Source organism: Platalea leucorodia (assembly GCF_965183815.1).
Source record: "Platalea leucorodia genome assembly, chromosome: 2".
Taxonomy (NCBI): domain Eukaryota; kingdom Metazoa; phylum Chordata; class Aves; order Pelecaniformes; family Threskiornithidae; genus Platalea; species Platalea leucorodia.
This window is the reverse complement of record NC_138824.1, coordinates 97,563,670-97,581,717: the sequence shown is the minus strand read 5'-3', so window position 1 is coordinate 97,581,717 and position 18,048 is coordinate 97,563,670. Positions and strand designations below refer to the sequence as shown.

The window sequence follows — 18,048 nt, the reverse complement described above, 5'->3', positions numbered from 1 at the left end:
TCACACCGCCTCTCTTGGCTGCATGGTTAAACCCTTCTGACAACTACAGGGGGACGTTTTTTTGGAGGTAGTAGCAGATAGGTCTGTTTTCTCTGGTGAGGTGACCTCCCTCAGGGCACCACAGGATATACTTCTCCTCCAGGACTCAGCATAACATGTGGGCTTGCCCCCTTCCTCCTCCTCCTCCTCCTCGAAGATGAAGATTGATACAGTCCAAGCTGCAGAGAGTCGTTTGGCTCTGGGTGGGGTGTTTCTCTGTCGTCACCAGTGGCTGTGCAGCTGTCGGCCAAAAAGCTGAGTTGTTTTCTGGATTCCTCTATTCGGCACTGGTGAGGCTGCACCTAGAGTGCTGTGTCCAGCTCTGGTCTCACCAGTAAAAGAGAGACATGGACATACTGGAGAGAGTCCAGCAAAGGGTCATGAAGACATTCAAGAGACTGGAGCATCTCTCACATGAGGAAAGGCTGAGAGCGCTGTGATTGCTCAGGCTGGAGAAGAGACAGCTCGGGGGGATCTCATCAATGTATATAAATACCTGAAGGGAGCATGCAAAGAGGACAGAGCCAGGATCTTTTCAGAGGTGCCCAGTGACAAGACTAGATGCAGTGGGCACAAACTGAAACACAGGAGGTTCCCTCTAAACATAAGACAAAACACTTTTTTTACTGTGAGGGTGACTGAGCACTGGCACAGGTTGCCCAGGGAGGTTGTAGGGTCTCCATGCTTGGAGATATTCAAAAGCTGTCTTGGTATGGTCCTGGGCACCTGGCTCTAGGTGGCCCTGCTTGAGCAGGGGGTTGGACCAGATGACCTCCAGAAGTCCCTTCCAACCTCAGCCAGCCTGTAATTCTGTGGCCACCCCTAGGTGAATTGCTGCAGAGCGATGAAGACTGGGCTGCTCCAGCCCAGGGATCACTTACAAGTAATGAAAAACAGGAGTCCCGTCCCTGCCCCAGTGTTCAGGGGCAGTGTGCTGCTCTGTTGTACAGATCGACAAACTTGCCCCTTTTCAGTTTCAGTCTTACCTGTTCAGCAAAATATGTGTTATTCTGCAAGCAGAAATGTGTCGTGGAGGCTTTTTCAGTTTATATCTAACTTTGCACGCCTCTGCATCTAGACATGCTTCCAAGGATTCCTCTAACTCATCTTTTAATTAGGTTTTATTTCTGTATTTTAAGAGGAACAGATGAAGAATCTGTATTAAAGCCTAGTCTTCTGAATTTGTTTATTAGAAAGTAGGCCATAAATGCTAATTCCAAGTAACACAGGAAAAAAAGCATACAGTAATTCTGTGCTTAAAAAGCCGCTGTATATTGTAACATTATTAATTTGTAGAAACAAATTGCTGAAATAACCTGACTGACAGTCTGTGCCAATAACACGTAATAACTGTGGGCAAACACAGCGTATAGTTGCTAGTGTGTTTTCTTTTTTGCATGATGGTTGTAAGCAATTCTTGCCAGATGAACTGATAATGTAATTAGGAATCGTTGTGTTAAATGAGGCAGTATTTAAATTGGCAACTAATTTTCCTATCTATTAACCAGCATGAAAAAGAAGAGCTGTTACCCAAATGATTTCTAGCTGCTAATCCCTAACAAGAAACATAGCACTTCTTTGCACCTTTTTTTAAGTACTGTCTAGCAAATTATTTTCTGTAGGGTTTGTTATGTGTGGGACAAAGTAAGAAAGAGAGGGAGTTAAGAGATGTTACAAGTTCAGGGGTTGTTAGATGGGGTGGATTTCTACTAAGCCAGTACATCGTGATGTGTGGTAAGAGCTCATGAGCCGGTACTGGGATGCTTCCTATTTATAGTCTCTACATGTGGACAAAAAAACATTTTTACTTTGTGATAGTTCTCTGTGTGGCATACTCCATCAAGCAGAGTAGGACTATAAGCCCTATTTTAAGTGTGTGCGTGGGAGAAACCATGAAGGCACAGCAGGACAAGATTTTGAACGGCATACGAATGTTAGTGGTGTGGAATGGTCGCTCTGTTTATTGGGGATGGGAGAGAAGGGGAAAGGGGCGCCCTTGGGTGAAGTTAAAATCCCAGAGAAGGCATGATCGCTTGTAGTTTTCATCACAAACTCTTACGGAGCCAGCTTCTTTGGTCTGCTGGCTTGTGCGGTGGAAACTATGAATTGCCTATCATTAAGACTTTGACTGAACCCCAGAGTAAATGTAAGGCTGAATGAGATTGATTATTATATTTATGGCTCTATCTGTGCAAATATTATTCCTTCCCACCCCCCACCCATGCTTCAGATGAAGCAGGGATGAAAAGCCAAATACATTTTTTTCAGTCTGGTTTCTTCTGACCAGTGGCGAAACTTTTATTGCTTGACCTAAAAGGATCAGGCCCGCTAACTTAGAAAAAAAATTACGGTGGATTTTTCCATGGGCCAGTCTTTTGATGGGGATGAAGATTATCACTAGCTCAGTGTGGATTACACAGGGAATCACATCAAAAGCAACAGCGCGACAGGGTTGCATGCAAGCTCTAGGACTCCATACTTGGAAAAGGCTGTGTATGCTAAATCACGCAGAGAGCTGCTTCAAAGAAATGCATTACGCACTTGTAGCGCGTGGGATTTGTTTTGTATATTTTTCTGAAAGTTACCAAAAACTCCCAACCTCAAACTAAAACAGGAAAGAGAAACTTAGATGAAGTCTGAGTAGATCAGGACAGAGGCAAGGTCTGTCCCTGCTAGAGCATGCTAGCAATGTCTATGCAACAAAAATTGAATGATTGCTACATTTTATCACTTTTCCTTGAAAACGTGAAGGAAGTCACTTTCTGAATGCATGGTGGGATAACTGCAAATTGCTGTTCACCAGGCAGTTAAATGAGGCATAGATAATGCCCAGTGTTGATGACGTCGTATTGACGCCACTTGCTGTAACAGATAGGGCAGGTGCCTGAACCACAGACAGATGAAGCTTTGCTGAATGAAAAAAGATGACAGATCAATAGACAATTTTTTTTTCTGATATCAAAATACAACAATGTTCAGCAATTGAAAGCTTAAAAATATTAAAAACATAGTGGTAAGTTAAATTATTGAAGCAGGATAGCATACAGTAAGTGCTATTTGATGTTGGCGCTAAATCAAGCACTGGAAAGTTTGAGGGATCCTTGAAGTATTGACAATGTGTTTGACTTCCAGTTGAAATAAATCATTATGACTGGGTTTTTTTCAGTGTCTTTACCCCTTCAGAGTAGAAAATATATAAAATGCATGGCCTAAGGAGGCTTCTGCTTCCAATGTACCTAACTTTCAGTAAACAGTTTTGGATTTGTTTCTTTTTATAAGCACAACTTAATGGCATATAGATAGGGTGTAAGATTTCCTCTGTAAGTTTGTCATGGCAGAGGTGAATGTTACTATCTTGCTTACTCTATAGCTGTGGATCTTTATGAACTTCTTATTAATATTCATGCTATTTCCATATAGGAAATGCATCCAGCAAAACAATCTGCAGGTATGGTACGAGGTGCAGATTTTATGTCCCACGGCTGTGGTAAAGGTGACCTTTGGGGGAAAAAAAAAATGGTCTTTTCCATTTGCTGTCTGCTTTCTGCTATATAGGCCTGAAATTGAACTTGGAAGACACAATAAAAAAAAAACCCAAAGCTTTCCTTCTGTGCCTCCAAAAGTGAAAGGAAAGTAGTCTTTCATTTTTTTTAATGCTGGGCACGTGATCCGTCAGCAGTCTTTGGGCAGTTTTTCCTCCATAGCCTCATTCAGCCGTTTCTCTCCGACCTTAGCTTTTGCAAAATCTGACTTCATCTGACACTTTCTGACAATACAGGGTGATCACTAAATAATCAGCTCTCAGTGACAGGAAGTGATTCACTCGAGGTGGCCTTAATAAACCCAAGGAACCTGCTCCGCCTGCCCACGAGAGCCCTGATTCACCATCTCTGGGGCTTCATGAGGAGGCAGTTGGAGGGGATGCTACCACCGCTGGTGGCTCTGCCTCAGCATCAGGGTCTTCTGTCTCTGTGGCAGAAAGGTAATGGCACAGAGAGGTATGACCGCTCTCCAGCTGTCACAGTGCATAGCTCAGTGAATCAAGTGAGGTGCTGTTGCTCTCAGTTTTCGTTAGTAAGCCCGGCGGCACAATGCGGTGGCAGGGGAGTGAGCAAAGTGAGGAAGTTTGGCAGCCCTGGACCATAGCTCCTTTGGCTGCCACCCTGTGACTCACCAGATCTTGCCTGAATCTACCCCAGCAGCACCATTAAACCAGCAGCAGGCAGTATGGAATAAAGTAGGCTCCAGTGGTGACAACATGAAAGTGGTTCTTAATGAGACATGAAGGCACTAAAGAAAATTCAAACCCAAAGGGTAGCCAGGAGAGAAAGAGAACTCAGTAAGTTATACCCACCCCAAAATGAGCTGCTAATCACTGGCGCTATTGTGAGGACTACAATAAATCAGTGTCTGCCCTGGCCGCCTGCATCTCATTATGCACAAACATGCGGATAGAGAATGTCAGCCTCAATAGCGATCTGTCATGTGAATGCTGCTGTGTCCAAGTGGGCTGGCACTTGCATGGTTAGCCAGCTTTGTATTTTCTTTTTTTTTTTTTTTTGTGGGGGATATCTATTTTCTTTTGAAAATGTTGATTTGCTCCATACTGTGGGTAGTAAATTTGCCCTTTTCTTCAGTGATTTGTGAATTCTGTGATGATAACATTGTATTTAAGGTGTGGGGGTAAAATATCTTTCATATATGTCATATTTAGTGATTGGGTTTTTGTTTGTGGTTGTGTTTTTTTTTTTTTCTTTTTTCTTCCAAGTCCTCCTCCGTGTATGGTGTCATGCATATTACTGAAGCTAGGGCAACACCTACATGTATTTATGCAGCTGATGTATAGTGCCCATTACTCAAGCATCGCAGTCTGCCTCGGAAAGGCTAATTAATTTAAGCACTGCAGCACCCCTTTGAGGCAACTTTTGTTGGTCCTGATAGATGCACACATTGTAGCTGCTCTTTGTTATTTATTTTTAATATGATTTCTATCCCAGAGAGGGGGGAAAAAATGAACAGTTCTTACTTTGTTAGGTGGTTGACAAAATGTTAGGCTTTTGATATCATTGAAATAAAGTATGTAGCAAACTTTGGATTTTATTGCAAGCCATGGCTCAGAGGTTCTTATTTTCTTTTAAAGCCTCAGCTCCTGCAGCCAGGTGAACTTGTAGATGTCCTTTTGTTTTTAAATGTCTGTGCCTAGCTCATGTGGTTGCAAAATAAATTTTAATATATTGTGTCCTCTTAATCTAAAATCTGGGATGCAGTGAGGCACTTGACTAAGGTTGCGGGTTTGTTTCTTTTTAGTCTTAAAATTTTTGCATGATTAGGACTGGAAATACCAATGACAGAGTGTGCGTGCAGTTCAGAAGAGAGTCCCAGGATTACTAGTTGATTTTGTGTTCATGTTTTAATTTCAGAGCTCCTCAGCCCCATACTATATTAACTAGGTAAAACAGGGGTCACCATCTCCTCCCTCCCCCTCCATGTGCAAACCAAAGATGTTTTTGAACATCGACTCACACTTTTTTTTGTCTATGCTCAGTCTTATGCTGAATCCTTCTTTGATAAGTTTATCTTCTCCAAATGCTTTATTGTCCTTTGTTTTTACTCTCCTTTCTGAGCTCAGCCCTGTTTCTACACTTCCTTTGTCAACACTAAACTTGTTTCCCCTCTCTTTCTCTCTTACCCTTCCTATGTCCACTTTCAGTGCTAAATCCCTAGCTACCTCACGTCTTAAGGGGTGATGAGGACTACCAAAGTGGCTGGTTCGAGCTGGCTTTAAACCATGGGCAACCCAGTCCTCATGTCTCACTCCCTCCTACAGGAAAATTCCTAATTCCTTAATATTTTTCTGGGGAGCAGTTGTCCCCTATTGCCTAGGGCATAATTTCAAAATCATTTTAAGCCAATCTGAGACCACACTGTCACCAAAGGAGGCAATTGCCCTTTTCTAGTATCTGCTCCTACTATCTGTTTTCAAGTAGCGGTCTGATATGGCAGATTGCTAATTTTTTTTTTTTTTTTTTTTTTTGTAACTGTAGGTGAGGAACCTGATCTGATTTGCATCACAGCCCCATGGGTACAAGCGCTTATGCCAAGAAGCCCTGGGAAGCATCCAGCCAAGAGCAGGGAAGATGTGTGACCACTGCTTTTGGTAGCAGTACAGTCTCTGACTGACTTAAATTATCACTTTATGCCACCTGTAGTTTCAAGGAGGTGATCCTGCACCTGGCTGATTGCTCCTGTGCTGTTACCTTCTGATTTGTGCTAGGACAAGCCATCATGCAGCTGTGGTGAACCAGCCTGCTAACCTGAGCCAAATGGGGAAAGGAGGCATCTCATTTTGTCTGTGTGGTTTTGTTAGGCAATTTTTCGCCTAAATCGTCCTCCCAATTAACCGAACAAGTGGCCCGCTCTTAAGCCACCTTTCAGTCCATGCTTTTCACAGTGTTTATAAATCTGCCATCCTCCTGTCTAAAGGCAGTGAAAGCTGTGGTAGGTTGCTGCTGCTCGGGACAAACTGAGCAATGTTCCTGTGCTCTCCAAGCCATGAGGCAGCTTCATGCTTCTGGTTATGTCTGCTCCGACTTTCACTAAGCTCCTATGTAGAAACCTCATAAGCTCTAAGGCAAACAGTGATTTAACAGTACGCAATTCAGTGTGTGACCCGGACTAGCCAGGTTGCCAAGACACATGGGTTGGGCCAAAAAGAAATTTGAGATGGTCATGAATTCCTCTGCTGTGCGAATATGAGCTTGTTGGGTCACCCCCTGTGACTATTTTAAAGTATTTCAGGGGCTACAGCAGCATATCTTTCCGAAAAGTGACACTTTGTATTTCTTTTTCAGGGCAACTTTCATTATAATTTTAAAAAATGAAGGTAGTTTAGACAAAAACTTTAATTATTTTTTTGTTTGTTTAGTTGGTTATGAAAAACACCTCTCCTTTCTTCTGTTTCGGCAGTTAAATATTCTGGTTGACACTGGGAGCAGTAATTTTGCTGTAGCAGGTGTGCCTGATCCTGATGTCACCTCCTACTTCAATACCGAGCTGTAAGTACCTGTTCTGCGCGCTGTGATGGGTTAGGGTGTCTTTTAGATTCTGACTCCTCCACGTCAAAGAGGATGGTAAGGCAGTTTGTGGGGCTCCTGTGACATCCCATGAGAGTGGGATGTTCGTTGCCTGATCGGCCTTGCCTGATGCAAAGCTCTGCCTGACACCATGAATAGTCCCACTAAGCTCTGAGCGCAGCACTCATTAGAGACTGAGAAAAAAGAAGATTACAGGGTAAAAATCGTTTGCAAAATCACACCAATTTCAGTCAATTTCTTAACTGAATAGTCTTGGAAGGATTTAAAAGTTTAAATATACTTTCCCTTTGTTTAAAAACAAAAATTAAAACCCAGTAATTGTATCTGTTACTTGACATTTCATCCAAAACCAAAATTAGTTAGTGAAAAATTTGTTGGTTAGTTTGACCAAGGGCCTTGATCAGTTAGTGATCTGGACAGACCCTGCTGAATCTAGTTGTTTATAAGATATGACTTGGTGGTTTTGGTGCTTATTATGCACTAAATTTGCTGTGTTTAGCATGAGCTGACATTAGTCACAGCCAAGCACAGCTTTGTCTGTCTGAATCACTCTCCCTCCTTTCTTGCTTTCTTCCTGTCCTTCTCTAGTTTCAATTATTTCAGATAAACTTCTACAAAACACAGTGTCTATCTTTAGCTGAAGCATATGGATAAAAATACTTATAGGACTGGGAGGCTGGAGAGTATCACCATGCTCATTACCTCTTTATGTATTTTAACATGGGGTTTTGCACTTTTCCAGCAAGATGCACTGGTAATGGAGGGAAAGCCACTATTTCCATGCTGCTTACTAGAATAGCCTTACCTCCTGTCACATGTTCAGGTGTTAATGGGTATATTTCACATTTACTCTGATATGACGCAGGTCTGAAAAGTCCAGAATTTGCATTTGAAAGCTGTTTCTGCACTACTGCAAAGTTTTACATGCCAGCTATCCCCTTCCATAGGTAGTGGCTAGAGGAAACTTAATTGCAAGGAATTAAAACCACAAGCATTCCTTCTCCCTTTTCTCTTAAGTGATGTTATTTTGTCTGGAAGGGCAAGGCCTCTCTCATAAGAACCATAAACCATGAGAAACAGCAACAACAGCAGAGGTTGTGCATTGAGAGAGGCTGTGAAGTCACTTGAAGGTTACAGTCTCTTATCAGTGTTCTCGGTGTACAATGTGTTTTGAGAACTTTGATATAAAGTTAATAATGAAACCTTGAAATTCAGGCTCCGAAGAGTTAAGGGTGCTTTGTAAAATGATTCAAACTCAAGTCATTATAGACCAGAGCAATTGCAATAGCAATTTCTGGTTTGGGTTGGATTGATGGAGTACTGCAATATGCTCAGAATAAAGTGCAACCATTAGCATGCTTGAACTTGGCTACACCATGCTTCTTCCATTTTAAATACTTTAAATACATTTAAATAGATGTCATCTGGGAGGGATCCTGGCCCCATTGAAATCAGTTTGATGTTTCAAAAATGTTGTTTGCAAGAAACCTCTGCAGGTCACCTAGTACATATCCCAAATGAGGCAGGGCTGTCACCAGATCATGTCAACCATGGCTGAGTCCAGCCAAATTCTGTAAACTGCTGAGGATGGACAATCCATGCTCTCTCTGGGCACTGTGTTTCAGTGCTGTGCCACACTCTCCTGTGGAGGAAATATTTCCTAATGTCCAACCTGAACCCCACGAAATGTAATTCATGGGAGTTGCCCCTTGTCTTATTGTCTGGCACTGCAGAGAAAGGTTTGGCTGTGTCATCTTTGTCTTTCAAGTTGTTGTAAACTGCTGTGAGATCTCCCCTTAGCCTCTTGTTTGCAAAACTGAAGCCCAGCTCCTCTCAGCCTCTTATCACAGGTCCTGTGTTCATGGAACCTGACCTATCTGGTAGACCTCTGCCAGTCTCTTTTCTCTTTCTCCAGATCCCTGTTGAACTGGGTTCCCACAGCTGCCCACAATCTATTCCAGGTGTGGTCTCACCAGTGCTGACCAGAGGGGGAACAGTGTCTTCCTTGGATATGTTGTCCATGGCCCTCCAAATGTGGCCTGGTGTAAAGTTTGCTGTATGCACAGGGCAAGTACCGTGTTGGCTCTTATTTGGCCTGGTGTCCACCATCACCCCGTCTGTCCTGATGCATGGAGTTGTTTCCCGTCAGCTACAAAACTTTGTGCTTCTCCTTGTTGAATGCCATGAGGTTTCTGTTGGTCCAGTCCTCCTGTTTTACAAGGTTTCTTTGGATTCAGGCTCTGCCATTCAGCGTATCATCTTCTGCCTTTAATGTAGTGTCCTGTGCAAAACTGCTGAGGGTGCAGTCTGTCCATTGTGTAGGTTCTTAATGAAGATGTTGAACAATTTTTCTTCCACTCACAACCCCTGGGGCACTATGCTTGTCACGAGCCTGATGTTGAGCCAATGGTCGCTGCCCTTTGGGCCCAGTGGCCTAGCCCGTCTTCAGCCCACACAGTGGTCTGTTTGTTCAGCCCCACATCCTCAGCTTCTGAATGGGAATGCCGTGGGAGACAGTGTCAAAGGCCTGACTGAAGTAAAGATGTGCTGCAGCCACTGCGCTGTCTTCATCCACACAGCCAGTCATCTTGTTGCAGAAGGCAATGAGTTTGGTCAGGTATGATATGCCTGTGAAATTCCTTGTTAACTGTTCATTATTACCTTCTTGTCCTTCATGTGCTTGGGAACAGATTACAGGAGGTTGTTCTCCGAGACTTTTCCTGACCTGAGGTGAAGCCCAGTGGCCTATAGTTCCTTCGGCCCTGCTGCTCTTTTTGAGGCTGGCCTTATGATAGCCTTTTCCCAGTAGTCAGGTTACCTTCCCTGGTTGTCATGATTTTGCATAGACGGTAAATAGGGGCCTTGATATCACATCAGCTGGATCTGTAAAATTACCTGAGTGACCTTTACCCATGTGTAAATGACACAAATGACCTATGTGCACTTTTCTTCCACGCTGTGAAACACTTCAACATCAGATAAAGAGGTTTCCTCTCATCTGGTAATCATTCCTGCAGTTTTTCCCTATATTGTCGTGAAGTGCTTCCATATCAAAGTCATAAACTGCAAGTTGAAGATGAGGCGAAGGAAGAATTAGTAATTTGTTAAGTTAATAGGACTGAGTTATAGATGAGTGCGTATTAAAATATTAATATCGTGTTGGAGAGAGAGTGTCATGGGTCTGAATTTCCTGACTGACATGCTCTTAGTTTAATTTTATTCAGATGATCAAAAACTGAAATTAAATGCATGATTGTTTTTTGACTGAAATTGAGGAGGGTGAATAGGAAAGACATTATCTTTTTTTCAAAGGACCCGGAGGGTATGTTTTTCAGGAAGAGCCCTCCTTGAGCAATTTTAGAACTAGCTTGTGAAATGACAGTGTGTTGTATAATTTGTGTCGTATAATTCTACTGTTTAATTATCTGTGTCTTTCTGTACAAAACGAATAAAGCTGTTACCATGAATTCTTTCACAGCTTGGGCTTTTGACTGGCTCTGACAAAACTTTGCTGTGAAAAGTTCTGAGTCTGCTGTGATGATCATGCTGTATAAGTCACCATGATGTATAAGGTTTCGGGAAATAGCCTAATTTGTCCCAAACTGAAAAGAAATCACAGTGTTTGTTTCTTATGCTGTTCAAAATAACAAGTAGTGTTTGTTGAGTATGCTACTTATGATAAAAGAGCTACATAAACAGATGTATAAAGGGATTTTTACACTTGAAACTAAATTATTGGTGACGGCTCTGTAGCAGTATGTGAAAGAGTGACATACTCAGGGCTACAGTATTCAGTTTTATTTCAGTGTGAATACTACTGCCTCACTGTCTGAAATTTCAAGAGCAAACTGCTCAAGAGTTAATCATTCCAAGAGATAGGGAGGTAAGAAAATTATGGGCAATAAATTGAGGTAATACAGTAAGGTATATACCAGCAAGCAAAAGGAAGCTGCTGCTTTGCAGTATGATCCTGCAAGTTTGGTTGTTTATGGTTTGAGGTAAATTATAAACTTGTTCCAGAACTCCTGCAAATAAGATGGGACTTCTTGGTTAAAAATCAATAATTTATGTTGTGGAATATTTTGCATTTTGTTAAAGCTGTTGGCCCTGAATCACTTATCTTGGGCCATCCATCCATCACTAGAGAGGAGATCAAAACTTCTATTCAGATGTTTTTGCCCATTGCTGTTTTCTGTCCCTTCTTTGCCATTGCTCTGTGTGGAGACATTGATTTGGTGCTTAGGAAAAGTGAATGGGTAAGCAGGAAAATCTGAAGTCCTGGTTTGTTGCAGAGCAGCAAGACAACATGGAATTAAGAAGGAATTGCATGTGTTTGGTGAGGTCGGTGTTAAGCAGGGCTTTCTGCATAGTGGATTTGCTGTTGCCTTGTTGAGCTTCCTTCAAATGAAGCATGACATGAGAAATAGTATTTTGGCTATGTTTTGTTCAGTGCTATATGCTGGTAATGAGGAGTAACTCTGCCTGAGAAAATGAACCTGTTGCTAGTTTTCTAGATCCATTCTTGAGATCCATTCAAGGTTTGAGGACACCATGTTTCTGTTGGCTGCTTTGGAGAGAAGTAACCAGGAAGGAGAGGGAGAAGGGAGTAGGGGCACTACAGCACCATAATCTGGGAGCCTTTTTCCTTCCCTCTGGCTAAGATACACTCTGTCCTGCTGGAAGAGTTGAATTTCTTATTTTCTCCTCATAGCCACAACAGCTTGTTTGGAATTTTTTTGTGCTGTGTATTTGTTTAAAACATTTAGCCCATGAATTAGAGCAAGTCTCTAGTTTTGACCTCTAAAGAAGTTTTCTTCCTTTGGATCAGTGAGGTGGAAAAACAGGGGCTGATCAAGAAGATAGAGCAGGAAGTGTTTTTTCAGAACAGAATATAATTACTGCCACAAGGATCATGTGAGATCCCTTCCCATGCTAGGTATTTTGCTCCTTGAAGGAAATAATAAGGCCTTCTCTTCAATATGACATTTGTGTGCCTTACAAATGAGATGAGTATCCACATACCCATTTCTACAGGTGGGGAAGCTGAGGCACAGAGGGCAAGGAAGTGACTTGTCCTGCCTTTCCACAGGAAAGTTCACCAGCCATGCTGGAAAACGAACTCAGTCTTGCTGTGTCGTGGTCCACAGCTCCATCCATCAGGCTGTTACCGCTTATGGAAGCAGACCTATGTGCTGCTGCTGCTGCTAATCAGGCAGCATCTGTATTTGCAGATTTGCTTTGCCTTATTCTCCCAGCACTTGCTTTTCTCTCTGATTTCAGGTTTCCTCTTCTGTTGCACAGCCAGACACTTTTCTACATGAAGAACCCTGTATTTTCCCTTCCTTTTCCTGCCCTCCTCTAGTTTCTTATGACACTAATTGTTCAGACTCTATTTTGATTTATAAAATGTACTGCCACTATCACAGTGATGCTCTTAAGACCCTGCCTGAGCAGAAATATCCTTTTGTCTAAGTGTCATACAAATGCAGAATTATGCAGAAAGGTAAAACAGCAGTAGCAGTAGAAGTGACCAGATAGAGGCAGTAACAGTATCTGTGGAATTCGTGCATTTTGAAATATAATCTGTGGGGCCTATTATCTCATGTATTTCTGCTGTCTTGGATGTTACAAGCTACTGAGCCCTGAAGACCCTTGAAGGGTTAGGTGTTGGGAGTATCAAGAACTGCTTAGGGTTAGAGCCTGGCCTGTTACTACTCCCTTCCTCCCTTAGCTAGGAAAAGGATCAGTTGCATGGTTCATATGGCCAAATTGTCCCTCCAGATAAAGTGTCTGCTCAAATTATAGAATCATAGAATCGTCAAGGTTGGAAAAGACCCTTAAGATCATTGAGTCCAACCATTAACCTAGCACTGCCAAGTCCACCACTAAACCATGTCCCTAAGCGCCACATCTACCCGTCTTTTAAATACCTCCAGGGATGGGCACTCAGCCACTTCCCTGGGCAGCCTGTTCCAGTGCCTGCCTTTCAGTGAAGAAATTTTTCCTAATATCCAATCTAAACTTCTCCTGGCACAACTTGAGGCTATTTCCTCTAGTCCTATCACTTGCTACTTGGCAGAAGAGACCAACCCCCACCTCGCTACAACCTCCTCTCAGGTAGTTGTAGAGAGCAATAAGGTCACCCCTCAGCCTCCTCTTCTCCAAACTAAACAACCCCACTCCTCATAAGCCTTGTGCTCTAGACCCTTCACCAGCTTCGTTGCCCTTCTTTGGACACGCTCCAGCACCTCAATGTCTTTCTTGTAGTGAGGGGCCCAAAACTGAACACAGTATTCGAGGTGCGGCCTCACCAGTGCCGAGTACAGGGGGATGATCACCTCCCTGGTCCTGCTGGCCACACTATTCCTGATACAAGCCAGGATGCCATTGGCCCTCTTGCCCTCCTGGGCATGCTGCCAGCTCATACTCAGTTGGCTGTCGACCAACTCCCCCAGGTCCTTTTCCACTGGGCAGCTCTCCAGCCCCTCTTCCCCAAGCCCCTAGCATGGCATGAGGTTGTTTTGACCCAAGTGCTGTACCCGGCACTTGGCCTTGTTGAACCTCATACAGTTGGCCTTGGCCCATCGAACCAGCCTGTCCAGATCCCTCTGTAGAGCCTTCCTGCCCTCAAGAAGATCAACACTCCCGCCCAACTTGGTGTCATCTGCAACTTACTGAGGGTGCACTTGATCCCCTCATCCAGATCATTGATAAAGATATTGAACAGAACTGGCCCCAATACTGAGCCCTGGGGAACACTGCTTGTGACCGGCCACCAACTGGGTTTAACTCCATTCACCACAACTCTTTGGGCCTGGCCATCCAGCCAGTTTTTTACCCAGCAAAGAATACACCCGTCCGAGCCATGAGCAACCAGTTTCTCCAGGAGAATGCTGTGAGAAACCGTGTCAAAGGGAATGGATGGGAGTTGTCTGCGTTGCCATCTAAAGGTTGTTCCTTATAATAGGCAAAATCACGCCGACTTCATTCTGGCGAGCTCAGGTACAGGGCACTGTGAAGCCACTTCATATGGCTGTTTCTGTCAGAACAGCTGTTAAGATTAAAGCTGGGTTGATAAAACTGTCCACACTTGATAAATCATCTGCACTTTCTATTGCTTTACGCACATGTAAAGGTAGTGCTATGAAATTATTTTAAACTTACTTTTTTTTTAAAAAATTTACTTTTAAAAAAGCGGTCAAGTTAAAAGTCTGTTCAGATGAACCAAGCATGGTCATCTGTCTCTTCAGAAGGGGAAGCTGTATGCCAAGGAATGGGACCAAAATAAATTGTAAGAGATCTAGAACTTTTGTAGCTCTTCAGTAGTGATGCAGGTGGAAGATGATTACTACATTTATACTACAGGATTTTAAAATTAAAAATCTATTGATGTTTTTTCTAATTTTTTTTTAAGCCTTCTAAACAGGATTCTTTTCCTTTCTTTGCTTGCCATACTTAACTGCTCCTTTGCCTTTGCTGCTCTGGTGTAGAAGGAACTCCTTCCTTTCCTCCTCCAATTCAGCAAATCATTTGTTAATAATATCCAAGTCTACTTAGTTCCTGATAGACAGACCAAACTGCAGATTTAGAAAACCTGTGTGTCTTACTGCTGATACTCACAATAATATTCCAATTCACCCAAAATGGATTTTTTAGTAATATTAATGAGGTATTATTCTACAGCTATTCAGTTTGCTTGGCATTTCAATTTTAGATTTGAATTCAGGAGCTTTTCATTTCCTAGTGCCACTTAATACATTCCGTCTCTAGTTAAAGAGTATTGCTTCTATTGTGATGGACCAGTCTGAGTCAAGGACACATTGCACTAGATGGCATAATACCTTAGATTAAAAAAAAAAAAAAAAAAAAAGGCACACATTGTGAAGACTTGAGTCATTGGTGGCTTCAGTATAAAAACAGGGCCTCGGGATTTTTTTTTTTATTACTGCTTTTTACTGTTTTTACAATCCATCGCCCTTCTTCTGTGAGTTTATGTGAATGACTTTGCAGACTTCACTTTTTTTTCCCTCTCTGAGAAAAACTGAGATTGAATATATTCTGTTGTCTTGCATTGTAAATGAACAGCTCATGCATAAGTCTATCTTTTCCTTTTAAAGGTCGAGTACATACAGATCTCAAGGGATTGATGTCACAGTTAAGTACAGTCAAGGAAGCTGGACTGGAGTGCTGGGTACAGATGTCATTACTATCCCAAAAGGAATCTATGGCAGCTACACCATCAACATTGCTACCATTCTTGAATCAGAGAATTTCTTCTTACCAGGGGTTAAATGGCACGGAATTCTTGGTCTTGCCTATGATGCCTTAGCCAAGGTAAATCATTCTTTCCCAAGCCTTTCACAATGACAATAAATAGAAATCTAACTATTAAAATAAAGTGAGCAGAGATTGGTCAGCATTAGACTCCTCCCTTCCAATCACTCTTTCCTGTGAATCCTTTGTGTTTGTTCAGAAAGAATAAATTTGGTTGTGATGGTACCACAGTCCCATGTGAGGATTTTGGCTTTTCTGGTGATGAAGGCATCAATTTTAGCTCCTCTGGAATGAATAAGCTTTTACAGATCTTGTAGTACCAGAGTATGGGAGTAGAGGCTTCTGGTATGTGTGTGGAGGGTGTGTATTAGGGCTCTGATGATCTCCCTCAAGACTTGTCAATGGACTGATGAACTTACTTGGCAAAGCCCTTGGCAGTTCATCCTAAGACATTCTCCATTCATCAAGTAAAAGTTGAGATGGATGGCATATATGGATAATTTCAGAACAAATATTAGCTACAGTGTTTTCATGAACATAGAACCAAGCACATCCTGTTCTTGTGGAGGTAGGAAATTCAGGTAGAAGTTTAAATTAAGACCTAAAATTTATAGTATAAAATTTATAACCTTATAATCTAAAACTGAAAACGTGATTGGAATACTACATAGTCATAGTTTTCAACCTACACGTTAACCGTCTGAGAAATTCACAAACTGAGATATATCCCATTGGAGCAAATGATTCAATACTGCCTGCTGACTCTGGAATTAAAATGGTTTATTCAAGAGTTGTGTGATCATTGTATTGACTTCTGCCGTATTTGCTGTCATACACTGTCGACAGACAGAGAAGAGCTGCTTCTCAAACTCTGGTTGGGCAAATAGTGTATTCAGGGCATTTATTTTTCCCTTCTTCCAAAGACTTAAGTGGTGTTGGCTTCTGAGGCTGCTCTATGCTTTGTGTAGTAAGAGCACTTGGCACCTCGCCGGCTCGCCAGGGTCTCTGCCTGTCATGAGATGTACCTGCATGGAAATCTGAATTACAGTGAAATTGCAGTCCTCTAATAACTGCAAAGACAAGCATGACATGCAGTGTAGGAAAAAACCCGTTGGCCAGTAATCAGCTGAAGTGAGTGTGCTTGGATATGAAGTTTTTTAAAAGAAAGAAGAGGAAATTAGGGCCATTGAATTCAAAGTTCATGAGAATTAAACTATGTTTAAAAACTGAAAATCCTCACTTGAAAATTCTGCCTTTTAACTGTGGAAAGGTGGGAAGGGCAAGTTACATTTGACTGTTCTAATAACCCAAAGCCTTTTCCAAACAGAAAGCATCAGTGAGAGTTTTTGCCTGAAACTGAAACTAGTATTTCAGTTTCAAAACTGCAGTTGAAAAATACTCTCATGCTCTAGGGATTTCTATGACAGTGGTCAAGAGTAAAAATGTTTTTTAAAACAACAGAAACAGAAATGACAGATGTTGGTTTTTTAATGACTTATTATATCTAGAATTTTCATCACCTCATTGTCAGAAATTCAGTTTACTTGTGAAAAGTGGTCTTGTTTGAATGATTTGCTCATTTCTGCAAATAAACTTTTTAATGAATGCTTCTGCAATTCTTTTGTTCTTTTGTTTTGTTTTTCAACACCTTCAAGCCTTCAAGTTCTGTGGAGACGTTCTTTGATTCTCTTGTGAGGCAGGCAAAGATCCCCAACATTTTCTCCTTGCAGATGTGTGGTGCTGGACTGCCTGTTTCTGGAAGTGGTACCAACGGAGGTAGTCTTGTGGGTATCTGTCAATCTGAGAGGGAAGATGTATCTTTGTTAATCTCTCTCCCTCTTTTCTATGACTATCCTAATTCTTCCAAATTTAGTGTTTAAGTATATGAAATGTTTTATAATTTTTTAAGGAAAAGTTAAGCATTTAGGCAAAACTCAAGTGTCTATTTTTAAGCTCTGTTCTTTTTCTCTCTCTCAATTTTGAGTGAACGTCTGCATTTCAAGTTCAATTTTAATAAAGAAAAGCATAAATGTTGTGGTGTTTCCTCAGGGCACATTCTGCTACCATTCTTAAACTGAGTAGCCCCTTACTCAGCTGCTAAGCTTGTTCAAACTCATCAAAATGCTACAGTAATTTTTTTTACATGATGTGAAAAGGGGGAGAGGAATCAAGGTTCTTTTTCTTTTTTTTTTTTTTTTTTTTTTTTTTGTAGACAACGTACCAAAGGAAATAATCTGAAGACCACATCTTCCCCTTGTTGTTACTCTGGGAAATCTTTCCATCAGTTTTAGTGGGGCCAAGAATTGGCTTTTATTTGGACCATGAGTTGAAATGACTGTTCCTGAATTATGCTGAAATAAGCATATCAGCACAGGAGTTGATCACAGATAGATAGTTCTTTTTGCTGTAAATTCACAAACTGTAAATGTTGAGATAGATGAAGCCCAAGAGAGGACTCACTTATGTGAGTTCAGTTCAAAATCTGATGGTCTAGGATGCTCCCAGTCAGCTTCAACGTAAGTCTTGATGGAAGCTAATAGTGATAGCAATGGTGGGATGGTCGTATTCCATTTCAGATGTGTGTAAGAAAAATGAAATGTTCTTAAGCAGTATTAAGGCTTTTCTGATCTGATAAGTGCAT

The 18,048-nt window shown here is 41.8% G+C and overlaps 1 protein-coding gene across 1 annotated transcript in view; it reads left to right on the top strand.

Annotated features, from left to right (window-relative positions):
- BACE2 (beta-secretase 2) overlaps positions 1–18,048 on the top strand; it is a gene marked incomplete at both ends in the record, with an annotated part of 48,715 nt that overhangs the window by 15,512 nt on the left and 15,155 nt on the right. Inside the window, 3 exon segments of the mRNA XM_082303965.1 lie at positions 7,006–7,094; positions 15,251–15,467; positions 17,063–17,191. Of these exon segments, the coding sequence (XP_082160091.1) occupies positions 7,006–7,094; positions 15,251–15,467; positions 17,063–17,191 (435 nt within the window).